Genomic DNA, 22426 nt, shown 5'->3' with positions numbered 1-22426 from the left:
CTCTAGATATTCCAAACTACAACTCCCATCAGACCTAGACAGCACAGTCAAAGGTGAGGGGCCAATGGACTCCTGGTCGAAAACATCTGGTGAGTGACAGGTTTCAGACCCCTGGCATAATATATGCCTGAATCCCTTACTGATGTACAGTGCTTTGTTCCATCGTGAAGCTGAATTTGTGCCCAATAAATACCCCCAAAAAACGAATAAAAACGAAATGGGGCTTGGAAGCATTGAGTATAAATCTGAACATTTGATTTAGCGCCTGTATTTAAAGTCCTGCAAGTCATGGACATCATTTGGGAGTGGCCAGGGGTCACAGGTGTGACCCCTGAGGTCTCCCTTACAACCCCTAACAAAAAGAGAACTGTTTATTTTTTATAATTTTTTTTTTAATGTAAGCTTCTGCGCTGGGGTAGCTGGCTTTCGTGTTCAGGACTCTAATAAAAAAACAGGGGGTTCCACAAGTGTAACACTTTGAGCAGTGACCCTAAATAGGAAAAAGAAATAATTTGTTTTTCCGGAATTCTATACAATAATTGCTAGACTTATTAAAGGTTTATTTCAGGCACACTTCAGGGGGTTACTCGCTGATTTTGTTTGTTGCACCTCAACTCAGCCTTTCATCATTCTTAGGGCGAGAAATGAGTACCAACACAGGTTGGGTGGTATTGTATGTATATTTGTTCTATATAAAGCACTTAGGCGTAAGTGCTATATAATAACACATCATTATCATATGGTCTTGGACATCTGCTTGCATTCACAGTAATTTGGTAAAATGGGCACATAGACGCGCTGATATTAACGATACATATGTTGATCCATTCTTGTAAGAAATGTATATCACATACTGATCGCGTAACCACCATATGTTTCGTAGTGTACTTCGGAACAATGCTATGTGATGCCACTTCCTGTTTTGTCAAGGGGTGAAAGGTTGTGTTTCATCACTTCTGATGATGTAACTTCAGGGTGGGGTAAAATGACCTCACTTCCTGTGAGGTCATCAGAGGTCAACGGTTGTGTGACGTCACTTCCGCTAACCCTGGCATTTTGGTGAAATGACATCCCTGCGGTAAACTGAGAGCTCAGCCAGGTAACCATGTGGCATTTTTTTATCTTTATTTATGTTTTTTAGTATATTGTAGGCAGCCAGTTCCATCCCTTTGGGATCATGGCTTGGGTTGTGAAAAGATGGCTCCTGGTGTCAGTGTAAGGAAGGAATAATAGCATCATTGTTCAAGAGAAAGCTATTTGGGTGCAGAGATGCTGGGATTGACAGCTGAGGAAGGGAGGTTGCTTTTGTCTCTGGGGGCTGCGAGGTGAGAGACTGCCTAATGTGTCTGAAGGTGATCCCCCCTCCCAATCCGCCCCCCCCCCATCCACCCTGCCGGAGAGAACTGGCAGAGCTCCTAAACTCCCCTCCAATTACTCTGGCATTTAGGGGGCTCGACTCAGCCGTTCTCTGGGGGGGCTCTGCTGCTCAGGTTTGACTTTGAACATTTAGTTAACATTTCCAGTGCTTGGGGCTGGAGTGGGTGGGAGGAGAGGGAGAAGGCGAGAAGGGGAGAGAGATAGGAGAGGGGAGGGATGGAAGTAGGGACGGAGTAGAGCTAGGGAAGAGCGAAAGAAGAAACACGGCTGATGTTTCGTAGTGACAAAGGAATCTGAATTATAAATAATTCAGACCATTAAACCTTATAAAAAATAAAGCAGGGCTCGAATTCCCCTCGAGCCGCCTTCTTCCCACTCATTTCTTTAAACCCTTCTCGCCTCAACTCCTCCACTACCCTTTCCCCCTACTTTACTCCTTTCTTTCGTCCACTCTTTCCTACTTTTCTTCCCTTCTTCAACCTTGCTCCCATGTATCCCCCTCTCCTTATGTCACTCTGGTTTCCTCTTCCAGCTTATAACCTTACTCCTTTGCTTCCTCCTTACTCTCTACTCCCTTCATTCCTCCATCTTCCAGATTTCCTCCCCTGTTCCCCTTTCCTCTTCCCTTCAGCCATCTCCTTCATCTCCATGTCCTTTCTGCATCTTTCCAATGCGTGTTTTCATCTCCTCGTTCCAACCTGCTTGTTTATCCTCGTTACCCTCCATACTTCGGGACACTCTTTCCTCAACACACCTTTACTTTCCTGATCCGATCTCCCTCTAGCTCATTGCTTTCTCCGGAACCCGCTAGCCCTGTTTTTCCCTTTATCCCTTCTTTAATTCTGATTTGTGCTTTGCAGGCAGTCAAACAGGTCTTCCTCCATAACCAGTTGTGTTTAACGCATGTCTTGATCCTTTAACTTCAGAGAAGAACAGGCCAGGCCTATCCTGCCCTGATAAGGCTGGAGAATTGGACAAAAAAAGTTAGTTATTGACCGAATGGACCTGCTCAGCAACAGGGTCCCTCTGCCCACCCCCACAGATGCACACGTGGAAATTATTTTGTGCCAGTCTCTTGTGTCTTCTCGCACTCAGCCTCTGCCCCTGGCTGGGTCAGGTAGATACATCTGCCCGTCCTATAATCTAGGCGTAAACTGAACTGAATGGCAGCTGGCAAAGTTAGCCAAAGGCCCTGCAGGTACCGGTGAATTAGACCCACTGATTCTAATGGAAGACGCGCCGACTGGCCTATCATTAATTACAGTGCAGACATGATTTAAGGACGGGAAGGCAAAAAAAAGGTCTCTAATAGGATTAAAATTTCACTTTAATTTTAAAGGCGAAGACATTGCGTCCGTGGGGCATTCAATCGGTTCCTTTACATCTTCAACGTGAGGGCAGCAGAGTGGGCATCATTCGGCCTGCTGTTTCCTTAACGTGAAGGCAGCAGAGTGGGCATCACTCGGCCTGCTGTTTCCTTAACGTGAGGGCAGCTGAGTGGGCATCACTCGGCCTGCTGTTTCCTTAATGTGAGGGCAGCTGAGTGGGCATCACTCGACCTGCTGTTTCCTTAACGTGAGGGCAGCTGAGTGGGCATCGCTCGACCTGCTGTTTCCTTAATGTGAGGGAAGCTGAGTGGGCATGACTCGGCCTGCTGTTTCCTTAACGTGAGGGCAGCTGAGTGGGCATCACTCGACCTGCTGTTTCCTTAATGTGAGGGCAGCTGAGTGGGCATCACTCGGCCTGCTGTTTCGTTCTGCACTTTCTGGTACAGCCACCAGGCACGCTTTGCTGCGTCGCTGACCTGTTCTCCATTCTGTCTTCAGCGCCAATCTTTTTAGGAAGGACTCTTAAAAATTAGAGTGGCTTGTTTGCCCTTCTCCTGTCCATAAGAAACCAGGATTGCACTATAAAAATATGTATTAATAATAATAGTGAAAGAAGTGTGCTTTACAGTAGGCACACAAGCCACTACACATTAGCACTTATGAGAAGGATGAATTACAGGTCTGTGATAAGTCGGCATTAAGCACTTTCTGTCTGACCACTGGACAGTAACGATAATGATAGCGGTCAGGGAGGTAGCTCGGTGAGTCAATGCACCTCCAGTTTACAAGTTTAAAAACTCTGCGTCAGTATTGCCTTTTCTGCAAGTCTGTGGAATGGGCTGGGTAATAGAGTTGTCACAGTGCTGTTGTCAAGTGCCCGGATGCCCTCTTGGGAGTAACTCACAATAATGAGTCGATGTTTACTGCTGTCATGGGAAGCGCCCACTTACGCTGCCGTGATTTGTTATTTATATAGCGCACATTCCCACCTTTGGGGTCCTAATACTGCCTGGGCGTGTCCGAGAAAGTGGTATATTGTGAACCCGTCCCCCAACCCGGTGTCGAGAGAGCGTAGTCTGAGGGGCATGCATGGGAATGGGGGGTGAACGGGAGGAGGGATTAAACACCCCAATGGATCCGAAGAGTTAGGGACGATTTGAGAGGCGAGGAATAAGACTGTCTCTTACCCTGCCTGTGTCTCTATTGTATGTCCGCTATAACCATTGAAAGATGTATTTGCTGTCAGAAAGCGCACAGATGCCTTCAGGTTCGGCGTGCTATATAAATGACTAAATAAATAAATAAACCAATCAATACTTGGCTAAGGTAGCAGGGATGCACGTTTCCTACCTGTGGTTAGTTGTTATTGTGCTTGGAGGAAAGATATACATATTCAGAGCCTCGACATGAATGGAAAGCTTCCTGTGATGTCAGTATCTAGACCGGATGGAGGAGTTTCCCGAGCGGGGTCCAGTGGGGAGTTATAGCAGTGCAGCTACTGCAGTAGTATAGCGCACTAGGCCATATTCACAGCCTTTTGCCGCTTGAATGTACAAGTCAGAGGGGGTATGAACACGGCTGAGATCTTTTAGGAAATTGCGGGCATTTTAGCAGATCAGTCTGCTTTTAAGTAAGAGTTTCTTAAAGCCATATCAAGATTCCAACACTATTGAACTGATCAATCCCCTTGAACACATTTTGCTCCCAATCACCAAGGTCTGCGTAGCTTCCATTCTCTGACCACAAGGCAAGTGCTCCCGCAGTGTCCAGGTGTTTCCTCTTAAAACCCCTGAACTTTTGGCTAAATGCTCAATGTGGAGTCACAAGGCATCAAAATAAAAGTCACAACACAAACAAGACACAGCCCTCGTAAGACCCTTTGTTGGCTCTGTGGCAGTGATTCGTTTATTTATTTATTCCCCCCCCCCACCCCTCGCTCGTTCGCCTGTTCCCAGTAATTCCAATTTCAGGCGGAACGTGACTGCAGAAAAGGTCGGCTTCATTAAATTGGATTAGGAAATGTAATTCCCACCTCCCCAGAGATTAGGCGGACGAGACGGCCAGAGAGGAAATCCCAGGCAGGCTCCCGCTTTGTCCTCCGCTGCCCTCTTCTGTTTCCGGGAAGCCACGTGCCCTAGCCCTCCTGTGTGACCCGGGTACCTGGGCCATTGTCCAAGCCTGGAGGTAGTGTAACGCGCAGGGGCGTGTTCAAAACATGCTGCCCCTTCCTGGCTCGTGCAATTCAGGCCGCCATTCCCTAGTTTGTTGACAGCTGCAGTGACTTCTCTTTGTTCCCAGGAAGGCATGTATTCACAGGAAGTGATGTCATCACGGGAAGTGAGATCAACAGCCAGGAAGTCCAGGCTTTAGATCATGCATTTCTCAGCTCCATTAACGCAGTGATGACAGATTGTTGGGGTTGTTTGCACGTGATTTGGTCGTGTTGCTACTTTGCCTCCACAAGGAGATGAATTCTGTGATAGTCTCCCATTTTCCTACCAAATTCATTTCTATGTATTCCCGAAGTCACAATACAACGAAAGGATGAAATAGGTTGAGATCTTAAAACCTGTCTAGTTATAAATGTAATGCACTTTACTGATAAAACATTCCTCAAGTAACAGTTTATTAAAAAAGACTCCTAAAATAAATACTAGATGGGAATAAGCTTAAATCCGAACAAAGCATCAATTTTTTTGCCACTGAACATGGGAATAGTTTCTTCCTTTGTCAGTAAATATTATTTTGTATAATTCTAATAATAATAATAATAATACGTAAGCAATGATAAATATCCGGTAATATTGTCCTGATCGTTCTCGAGGGTACGGAATGCAAAGCAGTGGAGGAGAGCAGAGGGGCGCAAGATCTAGCACGCGAGCGCCAACTTCTGCATCGATCGCATGAAATAGTAAATTACCTGATTAGGCCCTCAGGTGCTTCAAAGCTCACTTGGGGCTCGGGGGAACATTGAAATGGCTCTCATGCCAGCATCTTCAGGCTGAGGTGGTTCATTGATTGTGGTTCAAGTGGTTCATCGGGCTGGGAGAATAGCTCGGGGGCAATGCGTTTGTTTTGGAAGCAAGACAACCCATGGGCAACACAGGTTCAAATCCCGGTCCCGCGCTTAGAGACTGGTCTCTGGTGTGAAGACCCGTATGAAAAATAAATTGATTAATGGAAATGACCCTCAGCTCAGGGGCTTGGATGTTACTTTGAAATGGCTCTGATCTCAGGATCTCGAGGCCTAAGGGGTTAATTGAGCTGATTCTGATGTTAGGGACGTCAGACCGGGATAATTCATGTTGCCATGATAGTTTACAATGACTTTGTATTCCGGCGCTCAACTCTGTGAACTCCACAACTGCAGTAGGTTTTTTATGGCCAGGGCGTTATAAGTATTACAGGACTATTGATCTGGGTGTTCCATTCCCGCCATGTTATAAATAATTCAGAGCTAAGGGTGCCATTGTTGCAGCAGCCTAGAAACACAAGTTCTAGATTCTTGACCTACAATCGACATTAAAAGGTGCCCACTCAAAAAAGAACCTCCAGTCAGTATGTGGGAGACATCCAGGGTTCAAGGAGTGTTTCCGGAACTCCGATTTCAGCTTCCCTATACATCGATCGATAAGAAAACGTAACTTGTCCCTTCAATGGGTATTGACCGGACAACAACGACCAATCAGCTGGAAGCATCTGTGTCTTAAATCCTTCACCACTCTGCTGAGAATTGAAATCGCAAGGAGTGCCTCACCTTGATTTTGGTTGGGGGGGGGAATAAGAGCAGCCCGTCTCATACGTAGAAATGAAACCCAGTAGCTCAGCCACAAGAGTAAGACCTTAGGACCTAATGGGTTTTTAGAATAAATATTTATGCATCTTTCTTGGTGGACTCTATTGGTTAAAGAACTTTGGTTCAGCCTCTAGCTAGTGTGGGGGCCAAGCTGAGCGGTCACCTGCTAGCGCATATTGAGCAGTGCCTGGCCGCAGTCTTCGATTCCATGGGCTTCCTCCTGGCTTAATGGTTGGGAGTACTTTACTCGCGGAACAGTCTGCAGCCAGATCAGGAAGCTTGGCAAATAACCCCGAACTGCCAGGTGAAAGCTGACTCACTGTTTCTTTGGCAATATTGGAGCAATTTATCTCTCAACGCTTCCTCATAAGCGCCAGGAAGCTTTGAGTATGAACCACAACAAGGGAAGTCAGGCCATTCTGGGCACAGGAGCAGGCCCGCATGTTACAAACCCCATCTACAAGGAGGAGCCAATGAGCGGCATCGGCAAGAATTCCCGATATCACCCAATCGACTTCCATAAAATGGATACATCTCCATTGCATACATTCCAACGACTGACCAATCACAGCTCATGATTTGAGCAGTTGAAAAAGATATCGGTCAATCTCGCAAGCAAAAAAGGGCTGGCACTAGTCAATCTCAGTGGGCTACTTTTCCGCCAGTAGAGTAGGGATACAAACATTTTGGCCATTTTGAGGACAAAACCTTTCACGCTTCCGAATTGGCCAGAATGTTTATGCACCCCTAAAAATGCAAAAAAAATGCAAAATGGCGGCAGGTCAGATTTTTCTCCAACTCCGCCATACCGTAAATGTTGAAATGATCATTGGTTTGGCCCACCCTTACTGGTCACCTTCTTCTATAGGGCCCTTGCCATGTGCGCCACTCTTGCTTTCCATTTCCCCGGGTTCGAGGTTATCTGAGCGTCCATCAAGGGCCGGACTGATTGTCCCTCTGTCCAATACTTTGCCATGTTGATAAGGGCCCCATTGGGAAAATCCTACGCGTGGATCAAACCCTTTCACAGCCCTGTCATCTATGAAAGAGCACCATTGCCATTGTCCTGCCAATGCACCCCACATACCCCGATTTCTACGAAAAACAAGATGACAAAAATGTACATCTTTTTGTTCTTCTAAAAATCAAAAAATTGGATACTATCATGAAAAGCCTCGGACTTTCCAAGGATGAAATGCCACCACGCCAGTCTCCACCGACATCCCTGGTGCGCCGCGGGCCTTTGAGGATTAATTAAATCACAATCAGACGTTTTAATGGATGGAGCGCAGAGGCGGTTGCCATGGCAACAGATTTAAACAGCTGCCTTGATGGTGAGCATGGGGTGGGGGGGTAAGCGATCTAGGAACACACAGATTTTGTAGCAGGTAGAACACATTTTTCCTTCTTTGAGATCCTGGCGGTGTGACGGATTGGACCCAGTTGCGGTGACGTGGTTGTGGTTGGGTTGTGGTAACCAAATGTCTGCTGCCCCATTTCAGGGACAGATCACAGATCATTAAAGCAATGCAGATATTTCCCTTTATTTATGTGAAATGTAGCCACAGGGCAGACTGGAATAAGAGGCAGAGACAACTAAGGAGAGCACAGGTACCAAACATATCAAGGGGGGCAGCAGAAGGCTATTTAAAGAGGCAGGACTTCAGGGAACATCAACTGGATGGCACAGTGGGAAGTTGTCCACCGTCCAAGAAAACTGATTCCACGGTATCTGTGCCGGCGCCGAGAAGACCCAAGTCTGTGCCTTGGGCTTTTATGGGCTTTCCGAATGTTCAAGCGAAGCAGATGTTGGAGCGAGAAGTTATCCATTAGGCAACAGGGATGTCAGAGGTACATCGATTTTTGGGGTTTGCAGGAGAGTTTGGGGTATATGTTGATGTCAGCACCCAGTTTCTAGTCAATAGAGGCGTGGGAAATTGAAAGCAAACTGGGCATTAGAACGTAGAATGATCTAAGAGGGTATAGACTTCTGGAGAGCAGGAGGTGCCATCCATCCATGTGGCGACGGCAAGAGAACAGTGGGTGGGAGGTGCCATCCATCCGTGTGGCGACGGCAAGAGAACAGTGGGTGGGAAATGCCATCCACCTGTGTGACGATGGCAGGAGAACAGTGGGTGGGAAATGCCATCCACCTGTGTGACGATGGCAGGAGAACAGTGGGTGTGAAATGCCATCCACCTGTGTGACGATGGCAGGAGAACAGTGGGTGTGAAATGCCATCCACCTGTGTGACGATGGCAAGAGAACAGTGGGTGTGAAATGCCATCCACCTGTGTGACGATGGCAAGAGAACAGTGGGCGTGAGGTGCCATCCATCCATGTGGCAATGGCAAGAGAATAATGGGTGGGAAATGCCATCCACCTGTGTGACGATGGCAAGAGAACAGTGGGCGTGAGGTGCCATCCATCCATGTGGCAATGGCAAGAGAATAATGGGTGGGAAATGCCATCCACCTGTGTGACGATGGCAGGAGAACAGTGGGTGGGAAATGCCATCCACCTGTGTGACGATGGCAAGAGAACAGTGGGCGGGAGGTGCCATCCATCCCTTTGGCGGGAGGTGCCATCCATCCCTCTGGCGATGGAAAGAGAGTTAACTTGACTGTGAAAGTCATGGGGGGGGATAAAGGTGTGAATTTGTGTGAAGTATGCAGAGGACACAACCAGTTGTTGTCGATACAAGGGTAAGGGGGGTCATGTAGGGTAGGGGTCACCATGTGCAGTCCTCAAGCGATCAGCCCGCACCAGGTCTTCATCATAACCAATGATGTTCAGGGGATGGAGTGGCGTTTGGTTCTTGTTGACGGGACTCAGAGAACTCTAATCTCGCGCGAGGCTGGAAGATGTTGCAGAGGACATAATTGTTGGGGCAATGCCAATGGAGGCTTATACGTGCCAACTCTTTTGAAAATAAAATTAGTGCCTTAGCTCGGGTCAGGACAACATAAATTGGCCTCAGAGTAGCTTAGTCATTCAATTTAAGCCTCACAATTTTGACTGGAGAGGAGACCTTTGATCCCAATTTGATGTTCTCTTCCTGAGGGTGAACAAAAGACCTTGGTCTAGACGATAGAGGTCAGAATGGTCCAAAGAGAAGCTGGAGCCAAACTCAGCCGCATTAGACACAGAGAAGGGCTGGCATGAGAGACGTGCAGAGATTGGCCTTCCAGGAGCTGTGTCTTTGCCATCTCAGCTTCACGGCTGTGACGTCATGTTGTGCGCCATTTCTGAACTGTTTCTGAACTGTTTTACTGCTGTCATCGCATAGACCATGTCTGATCCGTGCTTCCTTCCTGTGGCGTCATGTTGTGTACCATTTCTGAACGGTTTTACTGCTGTCATCTCCTAGACCATGTCTGATCCCTGCTTCCTTGCTGTGACGTCATGTCGTGCACCATTTCTGAACTGTTTTACTGCTGTCATCTCCTAGACAATGTCTGATCCCTGCTTCCTTGCTGTGACGTCATGTTGTGCACCATTTCTGAACGGTTTTACTGCTGTCATTTCCTAGACCATGTCTGATCCCTGCTTCCTTGCTGTGACGTTATGTTGCGCACCATTTCTGAACTGTTTTACTGCTGTCATCTCCTAGACCATTTCTGATCCCTGCTTCCTTGCTGTGACGGCATGCAGTGTACCATTTCTGAACTGTTATACTGCTGTCATCGCATAGACCATATCTGATCTCTGCTACCTTGGTGTGACGTCATGTCGTGCACCATTTCTGAACTATTTTACTGCAGTCATCGCATAGACCATATCTGATCTCTGCTACCTTGCTGTGACGTCATGTCGTGCACCATTTCTGAACTGTTTTACTGCTGTCATCGCATCGACCATATCTGATCTCTGCTTCCTTGCTGTGACGTCATGTCGTGCACCATTTCTGAACTGTTTTACTGCTGTCATCGCATACACCATATCTGATCTCTGCTTCCTTGCTGTTATCCAATGCATCATGTCTGACCTTCCCCTGTGCTGTCGTCTCTGCTTTGCTGCAATTTAATGTCATGCACCATTTCTGGACTCTGTCTCATTGTTGTCATATCTGCTTCGTTGTCATCATCTCAAAAACCAAATCTGTTTTCTCCTTTTCTTTGCTCTTGATCCTATGCATCATTTCTGACCTTCGACGGTGCTGTCACCTCTGCTTTGTTGCTGTAAGGTCATGACCTGCACCATTTCTGACCTGCTACTGTGCTGTCATCTCTGCTTTAATGTCATGGTATGGCATGGACCATGACTGACACCGCGGGCACCTTGTCTAAGCTCTTCTCTGTTGCTGCCACCCAATGCACCATTTCTGGATTCTGCTCCAGTGCCACCATCCCTGCCCTACTGCTTCATGCCATTAAGTTACCTGCCACTAACCTTATAATCAGATCTATTTCAGCCCTGCTCCAGTGCTGCCCCACCCTCACCCCCCTTAGCCTACGTGTGCCATTTCTAGCCTCTACTACATCCTGGCCATCTAAATTCGATTGCTGTCATCTTGTCGCGAGAGGATAGCTCAGGGGCTACATGCTCACCTTGGAAGCAAGATGACGCGGCGCAACACAGGTTCGGTCCCGGGGTCCGCGCTTAGGAACCTCTGGGTATTAAGCGCATTATAAATAACCAATTACAATTGTGGCCACATCAGGTCTCTAGATGTTCACTCCGCTCTCCTCTTTAGTGTTGTCGTATCATGCACCACTTCTCTACTCCGCTCAGGTGGTATCGTCTCACCCGCCTTTGTGCGGTGGCATTACCTCACCTTTTCTGGTTCACTCTCTCTTCCATTGCTGATATCTGGCGAACTGAACTAAAATTCTCTCCGCATTCCGCAACTTTTGATTTGCCAGATATTTTGGACCACAACTCCCATCAGCCCTAGCCAGCATTGTCAATGGCGAGTGATCGTGGGTGTCGTAGTCCTAAACCGCTGTGGAAGCACAGCATGCAGGCCGCTGTGGGGAAAGGCGGCACAGATTAAACCCTTTCTCTTACTCTCTGTCACCAAGCGTGCCAAGGAGCAGGATAAAGCCCATGGCACGCCTGTCTGGCACGTGCCAATCTACACCTCGCTCAAAGCCATTGCTGGTCTCCCCGGGATACCGTGTCGCCATCATTTGACTACTGAAATATGCAAATACAGAAATCTGGAAGACAACATGTAAATTGTCTCCCCTCGAGGCAATAAATTATTCAGGGACCAGACCTGGGCTCAACCAATATTTCTGATTTCGCCTGCAGGCTTCCCCCCCACCCCCACTGTAATTTAGACGGACATTTCGTTTGGTTCGTCGGGGGAGGGAGGTTGGGGGGGGGTCAGAGGTGGCGAATGGGGGTCTAGGATATGGAGAGGCACAGAGGGATGGATGTGTTTAATCTACCCAGAAGCTGCCTGTAGCAAAGAGGGCAGCCGCCTTTCCCTGCAAAGGAGCCGGGCGCGCGCTGAATAATTCATGCCTGCGGGGAGTTGGCCCAGTGCTGTGCACGTCCCTGGGCGCCTGCTGGATTACGCCGTGTTTGTGTTTCGTTGGGAGCCGTGGCCTCTTGATTCGCCTTGCAATACACAATAAATGCCCTGCTTTGTTACGCCGATGCGTCCCAACAATTTTGGCCTAACTCTGTGCTTGGCGCTATACTGTCCTCTGCCCGTCGGGCAGTGTTTCTTTGTGCTTTTTTGTGTGGATCCTGTTCTAAGAAAAGGGAGGGGGCAAATAATGCATGCTCTCCCCCATACTATATGCCAACTGCCTGGGAGGCTCTTTTCATTGCGGGCACAGAAGATTAGGTGACCTGCTAAGTGTCACACAGTGTGTCTGTGGGCGCCGAGAGTGCACTGCTGGGCCCGAGCTAGCTGAGCAGCATATCTTGATGAGGTCGTTCAGGACCAGCAGAAAACTCCTGCTGAGATATGCAGGGACCTCCTATTAGGACAATTATATTATTAAGAGCCTAGCAATTTTCATTTGCCACTCGCCATTGGCGAGTAAGGATTCTCTTGGCGAGTAAGACATTGCTGTGTGCATGTGGTCCACGTGGCCAGCCTCTCTTTCCTCTGCGCACGCGCGTCTCTCTATTTCGCACTGACATAGTAGGAAGAGCAACCAGCTGCTGCCGTGGGATCCTGTCTAGTGCCGGAAGTCTAGCAGCTGCAGGACTGGAGAAGGTGATCTGATATGTTATCGTCATTCACTGAGAGATAGCTCTGATGTGTGAGCGTGTGTGATCTGTGCACCTTGGGAGACAGCTACAGGGGTTAAGGATGTGCCTTTTGGGTCTGTGCGTGACCTGAACGAGAGCTCGGCTGTCTAAACATGTGATGAGTGCTGTAGAGACAGCTATGCAGTTTTTGGATGTGCCTTTTAGATCTGACTGTGACCTGAGGGGTGGCCCTGCTGTCTGAACCTGTGCCAGCAGTGCAGCCTACGTATATCCTAATCGACGCCCCATGCTGCCCACCCAAAGCCTTAGCGTGCAGGCCTGAGCAAGCAGAGAGATAACCCTTCTGTTGACCCTAGGCAGATATGGCGCAGGAACAGAATGATGAACAAGGTCTAGCTTTTTACTGGTGCCTCTTGGGTTAAAAAGATATATACGCGTGCTGTGGTTGGGGCTAGAAGGGACTATAGCTGTACACATGTTCGGGTAAGAGAGATTGCATTCCACCACACAGGGGCGGCTTCAGGCCTGGTCGAGCAGTGCGCCCGCACAGGGGCGCACAAAATAAAGGGCTCACCGAATTGCTCCTTAAACCGGCCCTAAACATTTTTGAAGTCGGGCTGCACCCAGTTTCAAAGTAGGGCTCTAGATGCCGCATCTAGGACTTTACTTTGAAGCTGGATGGACTCCGATTTAAAAAATCCCAAATTCAAAGTAATGTTCTAGTTGCAGCGCGGAAGCGCCTGCGCGATGCAACTAGAACGTTACTTCCAGCCCAGCTCCACTGCCTGTGACAGGAAACCATCTTCCTCGTTCCCTGTCTGCGTAGTGGAGGTCTGAGCGCCAGAGGCCTTCCACGTGAAGACGGATCCGGCCAGACAAAGGGAGCAGGGAAGAAACAATAAAATGCTGTGTGTGTGTGTCTGCGTGGGTGTGCGTGCCTGGGAATTTGTGCTGCATGTTTGTGACGTATGTATGCGTGTATGCAAGGATGTGCTTTATGTACCATGTAATGTGTGTGTGTGACTGTGATTGAGAGAGTGTAGTGTGGTGTATGTGTGCCCGAGTGAATGGTTTCAGTAAGTGGGGGAGTGAATGTTGGGTATGGAAGTGGCAGGACTTCCAATTCTGGGCATCTATTGCAGAGTGTAGTGTGGTGTATGGGCGCACGAGTGAATGGTTTCAGTAAATGAGGGTCTGAATGTTGTGTATGGAAGTAGCAGGACTTTCAATTCTGGGCATCTGTGATGGCACCACGCTTGCTTTATCAGAAGGGACCTAGAATTGAACGTCATGCAGCAGTAAGAAAGGGCTAGACTGGCTGCCCGAAAATGCCAGTCTAGCGTTGTGATAACATATTAAATATAATATATAGGTTATGTTATTACTGGGCCAGGATGGCTTTTTGGGGCAACCAATCTAGCCCTTTCTTACTGTGGCATGACTTTTTTTTTTTTAAATTGTTGCATGTCATTATATTCTGGGCCAACTACGCGCCTGTGCACCCGAACGGTGAAGGGGGGTGGGGGTGGAGGGGGTGGGGGGGGCTGAGGGGCGGGTTGGGGGGCATCCAAAAATCCTGCACAGCGTGCTGTGAGTCCTGGCTCCGACACTGCCACCAGGGAAGCTGTGCATTGTTCTTCATTCACAGGCTAAAGCGAGTGGCGATGCCCAGTGATTTCATCACTGAATATTCACTGCTTATATTTCATTAGAGTATTCAGCAAAAAAAAGTGTATTTAAAAATAAAAACATGTTTGGGATTGGGTATATTGGGTTAAAAGGGGTGCGGGTGGGGTCAGGCTGAGAGTGAAAATTCAATCAAACATGTGCAATGAAAACGCATGGAATCCCACGTGACTTCTGTGCCTGGCTAGTGGCTTGTAGCTTGGCATTCTGCACTCTGCTGCCTTCTCCAGCGTCTCCCCGCATGCCTCGGAATTGGAAGGGGTTCACTTTGAGATGGCCCCCTTCTCCCATGTACTGGGGAAAGGCTGCTCTTTTGGTGGGTTCTGAGGCTCAAGAGGTCTTAAAATTGAACTGGCCCGCAGGGGCAATTAACTAAATCTTGTCGGATCAGTGCTTCTGAATGTCTGACAGGGCTGGGGAACAGTCAGTCAAAAGCCAAGATGAGCCTTACCTGCCTTCAAGGCTCATGGACCCGCCCAAAGCCTTTCCAGTGTATGCTTGCTGGCAGGAAATCTCTGTGAGTTAATGGTTAGCTTAAGAGATGTGTGCAGCCTACATACACGAGGTAAGGGCAAGCTTCAGAGATGCGTGCAACCTACAGACACTAGTTAAGTGCACGCTTCAGAGATGTGTGCAGCCTACAGACACGAGGTAAGGGCAAGCTTAAGAGATGTGTGCAGCCTACAGACACGAGGTAAGGGCAAGCTTAAGAGATGTGTGCAGCCTACAGACACGAGGTAAGGGCAAGCTTCAGAGATGTGTGCAACCTACAGACACTAGTTAAGTGCAAGCTTCAGAGATGTGTGCAGCCTACAGACACGAGGTAAGGGCAAGCTTAAGAGATGTGTGCACCCTAAAGACACGAGTTAGGTGCAAGCTTCAGAGATGCGTGCAACCTACAGACACTAGTTAAGTGCACGCTTCAGAGATGTGTGCAGCCTACAGACACGAGGTAAGGGCAAGCTTCAGAGATGTGTGCAGCCTACAGACACGAGGTAAGGGCAAGCTTAAGAGATGTGTGCAGCCTACAGACACGAGGTAAGGGCAAGCTTCAGAGATGTGTGCAACCTACAGACACTAGTTAAGTGCAAGCTTCAGAGATGTGTGCAGCCTACAGACACGAGGTAAGGGCAAGCTTAAGAGATGTGTGCAGCCTACAGACACGAGGTGAGGGCAAGCTTCAGAGATGTGTGCAACCTACAGACACTAGTTAAGTGCAAGCGTCAGATATGTGTGCAGCCTACAGACACGAGGTTAAGGCAAGCTTCAGAGACGTGTGCACCCTATAGATACAAGTTAAGTGCAAGCTTCAGAGATGTGTGCAACCTACAGACACTAGTTAAGTGCAAGCTTCAGAGATGTGTGCACCCTATAGACACGAGTTAGGTGCAAGCTTCAGAGATGTGTGCAGCCTACAGACACGAGTTAACGGTTAGCTTCAGAGATGTGTGCAACCTACAGACACGAGGTAAGGGCAAGCTTCAGAGATGTGTGCAACCTACAGACACTAGTTAAGTGCAAGCTTCAGAGATGTGTGCAGCCTAAAGACACGAGGTAAGGGCAAGATTCAGAGATGTGTGCAAACTACAGACACTAGTTAAGTGCAAGCTTCAGAGATGTGTGCAACCTACAGACACTAGTTAAGTGCAAGCTTCAGAGATGTGTGCACCCTAAAGACACGAGTTAGGTGCAAGCTTCAGAGATGTGTGCAGCCTACAGACACAAGTTAACTGTTAGCTTCAGAGATGTGTGCGGCCTACAGACACAAGTTAACGTTTAGCTTCAGAGATGCGTGCAGCCTTCAGACACAAGTTAACGGTTAGCTTCAGAGATGTGTGCAGCCTAAAGACACGAGGTAAGGGCAAGCTTCAGAGATGTGTGCACCCTAAAGACACGAGTTAGGTGCAAGCTTCAGAGATGTGTGCAGCCTACAGACACTAGTTAAGTGCAAGCTTCAGAGATGTGTGCACCCTAAAGACACGAGTTAGGTGCAAGCTTCAGAGATGTGTGCAGCCTACGGACACGAGTTAGCGGTTAGCTTCAGAGATGTGTGCGGCCTACAGACACAAGTTAACGTTTAGCTTCAGAGATGTGTGCAGCCTACAGACACAAGTTAACGTTTAGCTTCAGAGATGTGTGCAGCCTACAGACACAAGTTAACGGTTAGCTTCAGAGTTGTGTGCAGCCTACAGACACGAGTTAAGTGCAAGCTTCAGAGATATGTGCAGCCTAAAGACACGAGGTAAGGGCAAGCTTCAGAGATGTGTGCAACCTACAGACACTAGTTAAGTGCAAGCGTCAGAGATGTGTGCAACCTACAGACACTAGTTAAGTGCAAGCTTCAGAGATGTGTGCACCCTAAAGACACGAGTTAGGTGCAAGCTTCAGAGATGTGTGCAGCCTACAGACACGAGTTAACGGTTAGCTTCAGAGATGTGTGCGGCCTACAGACACAAGGTAACGGTTAGCTTCAGCGATGTGTGCAGCCTACAGACACAAGGTAACGGTTAGCTTCAGAGATGTGTGCGGCCTACAGACACTAGTTAAGTGCAAGCTTCAGAGATGTGTGCAGCCTACAGACACGAGTTAACGATTAGCTTCAGAGATGTGTGCAGCCTTCAGACACAAGTTAACGGTTAGCTTCAGAGATGTGTGCAGACTAAAGACACGAGGTAAGGGCAGGCTTCAGAGATGTGTGCAACCTACAGACACTAGTTAAGTGCAAGCTTCAGAGATGTGTGCAACCTACAGACACTAGTTAAGTGCAAGCTTCAGAGATGTGTGCACCCTAAAGACACGAGTTAGGTGCAAGCTTCAGAGATGTGTGCAGCCTACAGACACGAGTTAACGGTTAGCTTCAGAGATGTGTGCGGCCTACAGACACAAGTTAACGTTTAGCTTCAGAGATGTGTGCAGCCTACAGACACGAGTTAAGTGCAAGCTTCAGAGATGTGTGCACCCTAAAGACACGAGTTAGGTGCAAGCTTCAGAGATGTGTGCAGCCTACAGACACGAGTTAACGGTTAGCTTCAGAGATGTGTGCGGCCTACAGACACAAATTAACGTTTAGCTTCAGAGATGTGTGCAGCCTACATACACAAGTTAACGGTTAGCTTCAGAGATGTGTGCAGCCTACAGACACAAGTTAACGTTTAGCTTCAGAGATGTGTGCAGCCTACAGACACAAGTTAACGGTTAGCTTCAGAGATGTGTGCAGCCTACAGACACGAGTTAAGTGCAAGCTTCAGAGATGTGTGCAGCCTAAAGACACGAGGTAAGGGCAAGCTTCAGAGATGTGTGCAACCTACAGACACTAGTTAAGTGCAAGCTTCAGAGATGTGTGCACCCTAAAGACACGAGTTAGGTGCAAGCTTCAGAGATGTGTGCAGCCTACAGACACGAGTTAACGGTTAGCTTCAGAGATGTGTGCGGCCTACAGACACAAGGTAACGGTTAGCTTCAGAGATGTGTGCGGCCTACAGACACAAGTTAACGGTTAGCTTCAGAGATGTGTGCAGCCTACAGACACAAGTTAACGTTTAGCTTCAGAGATGTGTGCAGCCTACAGACACAAGTTAACGGTTAGCTTCAGAGATGTGTGCAGCCTACAGACACAAGTTAACTGTTAGCTTCAGAGATGTGTGCAGCCTACAGACACAAGTTAACGTTTAGCTTCAGAGATGTGTGCAGCCTACAGACACAAGTTAACTGTTAGCTTCAGAGATGTGTGCAGCCTACAGACACAAGTTAACGTTTAGCTTCAGAGATGTGTGCAGCCTACAGACACAAGTTAACGTTTAGCTTCAGAGATGTGTGCAGCCTACAGACACAAGTTAACGGTTAGCTTCAGAGATGTGTGCAGCCTACAGACACAAGTTAACTGTTAGCTTCAGAGATGTGTGCAGCCTACAGACACAAGTTAACGTTTAGCTTCAGAGATGTGTGCAGCCTACAGACACAAGTTAACGTTTAGCTTCAGAGATGTGTGCAGCCTACAGACACAAGTTAACTGTTAGCTTCAGAGATGTGTGCAGCCTACAGACACAAGTTAACGTTTAGCTTCAGAGATGTGTGCAGCCTACAGACACAAGTTAACGTTTAGCTTCAGAGATATGTGCAGCCTACAATGACGGCTGTGAATCCCAACAGGGTCTATTCATTCCTTCATGCTTCCAAGAGCAATCAACTGATTACCATTAAACTAGGTAATAATTACACCTCTCAATGTAGTGCTTCAAAGCAGAAGGAATCACGTTGTGTGATGCTTAGTATTATGGGCCTTTTTGTTTCTGCTTGCCCGACTTGTGCAGAGACTGGACTCTGCCATGGCCCTCTTACGCTAAGAGAGAAAGACGTGTGTTTGTGAAAGAATAGCTGTTTACACTTATCTTCAATTTCAGTCTAAGGAGATATGAGAAACGTCTCTTTGAAGACTGTAAATTCGTGTCTTTTGGGTACATTCGCCCCCTCCAGACAGCAAGATATCTTCTTCTGAAGGTGAGCAAACTATTGTATGGGGGTGTGGTCATAAATAGAAAATACACGTGAGGCAATGTCGGCCATCTTGGAAACTTCTAAATAAGCCAACGCGTGTAGGCCCCCAGTTTGGGAATTCTGACTGTTCTTTCGGGTTCTGATTGGATGACTGATGGCCCATTGACCTGCCCTGCACTACAAACTACACTGAAGGACCTTGGACCTACACACTTCACACTAATTTAATTAGGCGCCTGTCTTCATTACAATACAAAATTGAGTCCGCATTCCTGACTTCACCTCACTTTGGTCAATTTTCGAGTTTGCCCTGTTCTTATTCCCCCAGCGTTTCCCCTCTGCCCACTCCTGCATTTACTGGAACTGGATGCGGCAAGTTTTTGATGATCGTTAGATCTTTCCAACGCCCCCCATACACCCACACCATTTTACTTGGGGAGCTACAGTTGTTTTGTGAATTTGAACTCTGCAAGTTCCCATCATATGCTTACCTGAGGGATGAGAGCAGCTTTCAAAATGGCCGCCCCCATGGAGTTCAGTAACACGGTTTGCTTACCTGAGGGATGAGAGCAGCTTTCAAAATGGCCGCCCCCATGGAGTTCAGTAACACGGTTTGCTTACCTGAGGGATGAGAGCAGCTTTCAAAATGGCCGCCCCCATGGAGTTCAGTAAAACGGTTTCCTTACCTGAGGGATGAGAGCAGCTTTCTAAATGGCCGCCCCCATGGAGTTCAGTAAAACGGTTTGTTACCTTTCTAGGTTACTGCCTGTTCAGAGGTAGATGACTGCATAGCCATGGGGCATGTTGCAGTACAGAGATGCCAGCTTTGCTTATCCCTGTGTTTGTAATGGCCCACTTTGTGTATGTGACTGGATGGACCCCCCCAGAACCCCACTAATGACTCAGGCGGCTGAAGACTTCGTTAATTCTGCACCTTAACAAAACCTCAGAGCGCAAGCGAAATGTTTTCGAAGCACTGCCCACGTGTGAATGTACACCGTGCCCTCATACCAGTCGATGTTATTCAACATCATAATCAGGCCATTAAGGCGTGATATGCACACTGCGCCTTCCACCTATGCTAACCGCCGGGTAGCATGGATGCACTCTCTAGTGCTATCATTACCTGAAGCGCCTCCAATGCCTGCTGAGGTGATCTGTAAGTGCGCTGCAAACCATAGGCCGTAAATACTGAAGGGCCGACTTGATTTGAATAATAGCCTGCTATATGGTATGATATGATATTTTATTTGTATCGCGCTCATACACAAGTGTTTCATAGCACAACGAGGCAAGGGAGGGGAACACGGTAGGACAAAAACAACGATCTTACTAGGCCCAGTGACATTGTTAACGCGCAAGTGCAGAGGAGAGGGGAGGGGGAAAGTGCAAGGGTGGAGGGGAGGAGTGGAAAGTGCAGCTTATTACTGCAAAGAACAGGTCCTACCATTATGCTATGTTATTTGTCTTTTGTACTGCGCGCACCGCCACCGTAGTGGTCTTAAAGCTCATAGCAATGTAACTTTCAACTCCTTTGGGCCCAACCTATTAACCATGGAAGGATAATGGATGGAGTTGGTGCTTGACGTTGCACATAGTATGTTTCAACCAATGCATTGACCCACTGAACTATCTTAGCAATGTAGTATACATCACTATGGCTTTGAGCTCTCCGTCCAGCTAATCTCTCTCTGCTCTGTATTCCTCGATTCTTGCGTACTCGTGCTGGAGGACGATCCTTCTCCGTACTAGGTCCTACTTTCTGGAATGCCCTTCCTGCTGAGACTTCTAACATCCCCCATGTTCTCTCCTTATGCAAACATCTAGAAACCTTCTTGTTCTAAGTTTCCCTGGGTGTTCCCCTCCTCTCTTTTTTCTAGCGCCTTGATGCCTTCACTGGTCTTTTCCGCACTTTATTAAGTCTCAGTACAATACAATACAGTAGGGACTCGGGCTGAGAATGGGGTTCTGACCCGTCTCCATTTCTTGTTTTTTCAGATCCGGGCAGATGGGCCCCCGCACGGCGGCATCCAGTACGAGATGCTTCCCGTGGCAAAGGACGGGAGCGCCATCCTCCGCGACATGGCCTTCTCCATCGAGCAGCGCTTCCTCTACGTCATGTCCGAGCGACAGGTAAGCATAATGTCCATTAATGTAGCACATACAGCACATTCGTCATGACTCGGCGCTGTAATAAAAGATCACATTGGATCCCAGCTAAAGGGCGAAACAGCATTGTGGGTCTGTGACAAACTTTAAAGTTTGTGTTCAGCGCTGTTTGTGGGGCACAAGTGCAAGGCAATGACAGACCCTTGCAGTAACTGGGGGGTTCACCAGGCCCTTGAAGATAAACTCACGTGTGTTGTTCAGTAGCCGGGGTAGCTTTTGGTGAACCGAGGGGTGGGGGGGGATAATATTGCACCAGCAGGAGGCTGGGTGGCGCACTGGGCACCGGCAGGAAAGCTGGGGGTGGGGGGCCTATGCCCCCCCCCATCGGCTGTGCCTCTGGTTCCCGACCATGCATCGCTATACCGATAATATAGATAAGGTGCTGATGTTCCCCTTAATATGACTCCTTGAGTATTCGCGCTTGTTTTGGGCCTGCAAGTGTTGCAAGTCATGGCTTTTTTACGCAAGTCATTTTGAATTCCTGTAGTGTACGTGTAGTGCTGTTTTCCCTGTACACAGCTGGACTTCAAGTACCACAATGCAAAGTGTTATAGCGAGGGCAGCTGAATAACTTACACATGGTAGTGGATCACTTGGGAAAGCAGTAAATGTGTCTATTGCATTTAAAAAAAAAAAGTACACAGAGCGCCAAGAAGCCTGTATGATGTCTGCTCTTTCCGTCATGCTTCGGCACACATGGGCAAAGTGTTGTTACGCATGATGAGATGGATTCTGCAGTTCTGGAAGAGAAATATATTTTTTTTTGTGCGGCAAACAAGTATTCAGTAATATTATTTCCAGTAAAAAAAAAAAAAGGGCCAACGGTGGGCTGCAGAGATTGGGGCCTTTGAGAGGCAGCGGCACATGTAAGAAAGTTGCTCCACACAAAAGCGATGGCAGCTAAGCTCGGCCTGGCCTAGAGGGCAGGTCTAACACACTAGTGTGGGCCAGATGTGCTGGTGCGCAGAATAAGTGATGGCAGCTAAGCTCGGCCTGGCCTAGAGGGCAGGTCTAACACACTAGTGTGGGCCAGATGTGCTGGTGCGCAGAATAAGTGATGGCAGCTAAGCTCGGCCTGACCTAGAGGGCAGGTCTAACACACTAGTGTGGGCCAGATGTGCTGGTGTGCAGAATAAGTGATGGCAGCTAAGCTCGGCCTGGCCTAGAGGGCAGGTCTAACACACTAGTGTGGGCCAGATGTGCTGGTGTGCAGAATAAGTGATGGCAGCTAAGCTCGGCCTGACCTAGAGGGCAGGTCTAACACACTAGTGTGGGCCAGTTGAGCTGGTGCGCAGAATAAGTGATGGCAGCTAAACTCGGACTGGCCTAGAGGGCAGGTCTAACACACTAGTGTGGGCCAGATGTGCTGGTGTGCAGAATAAGTGATGGCAGCTAAGCTCGG

The 22426-nt window shown here is 48.2% G+C and overlaps 1 protein-coding gene across 1 annotated transcript in view; it reads left to right on the top strand.

The window, feature by feature from the left end:
* PLXNA2 (plexin A2) overlaps positions 1-22426 on the top strand; it is a 568789-nt gene that overhangs the window by 271250 nt on the left and 275113 nt on the right. The window contains exon 4 of the mRNA XM_069633272.1: positions 20854-20988. Coding sequence (XP_069489373.1) covers positions 20854-20988 — 135 coding nt within the window. The remainder of the gene's footprint in view (positions 1-20853; positions 20989-22426) is intronic.

This window comes from Ambystoma mexicanum, chromosome 13 (assembly GCF_040938575.1).
Source record: "Ambystoma mexicanum isolate Mex_15411 chromosome 13, UKY_AmexF1_1, whole genome shotgun sequence".
NCBI lineage: Eukaryota > Metazoa > Chordata > Amphibia > Caudata > Ambystomatidae > Ambystoma > Ambystoma mexicanum.
This window is presented reverse-complemented; position numbering and strand designations above follow the sequence as displayed.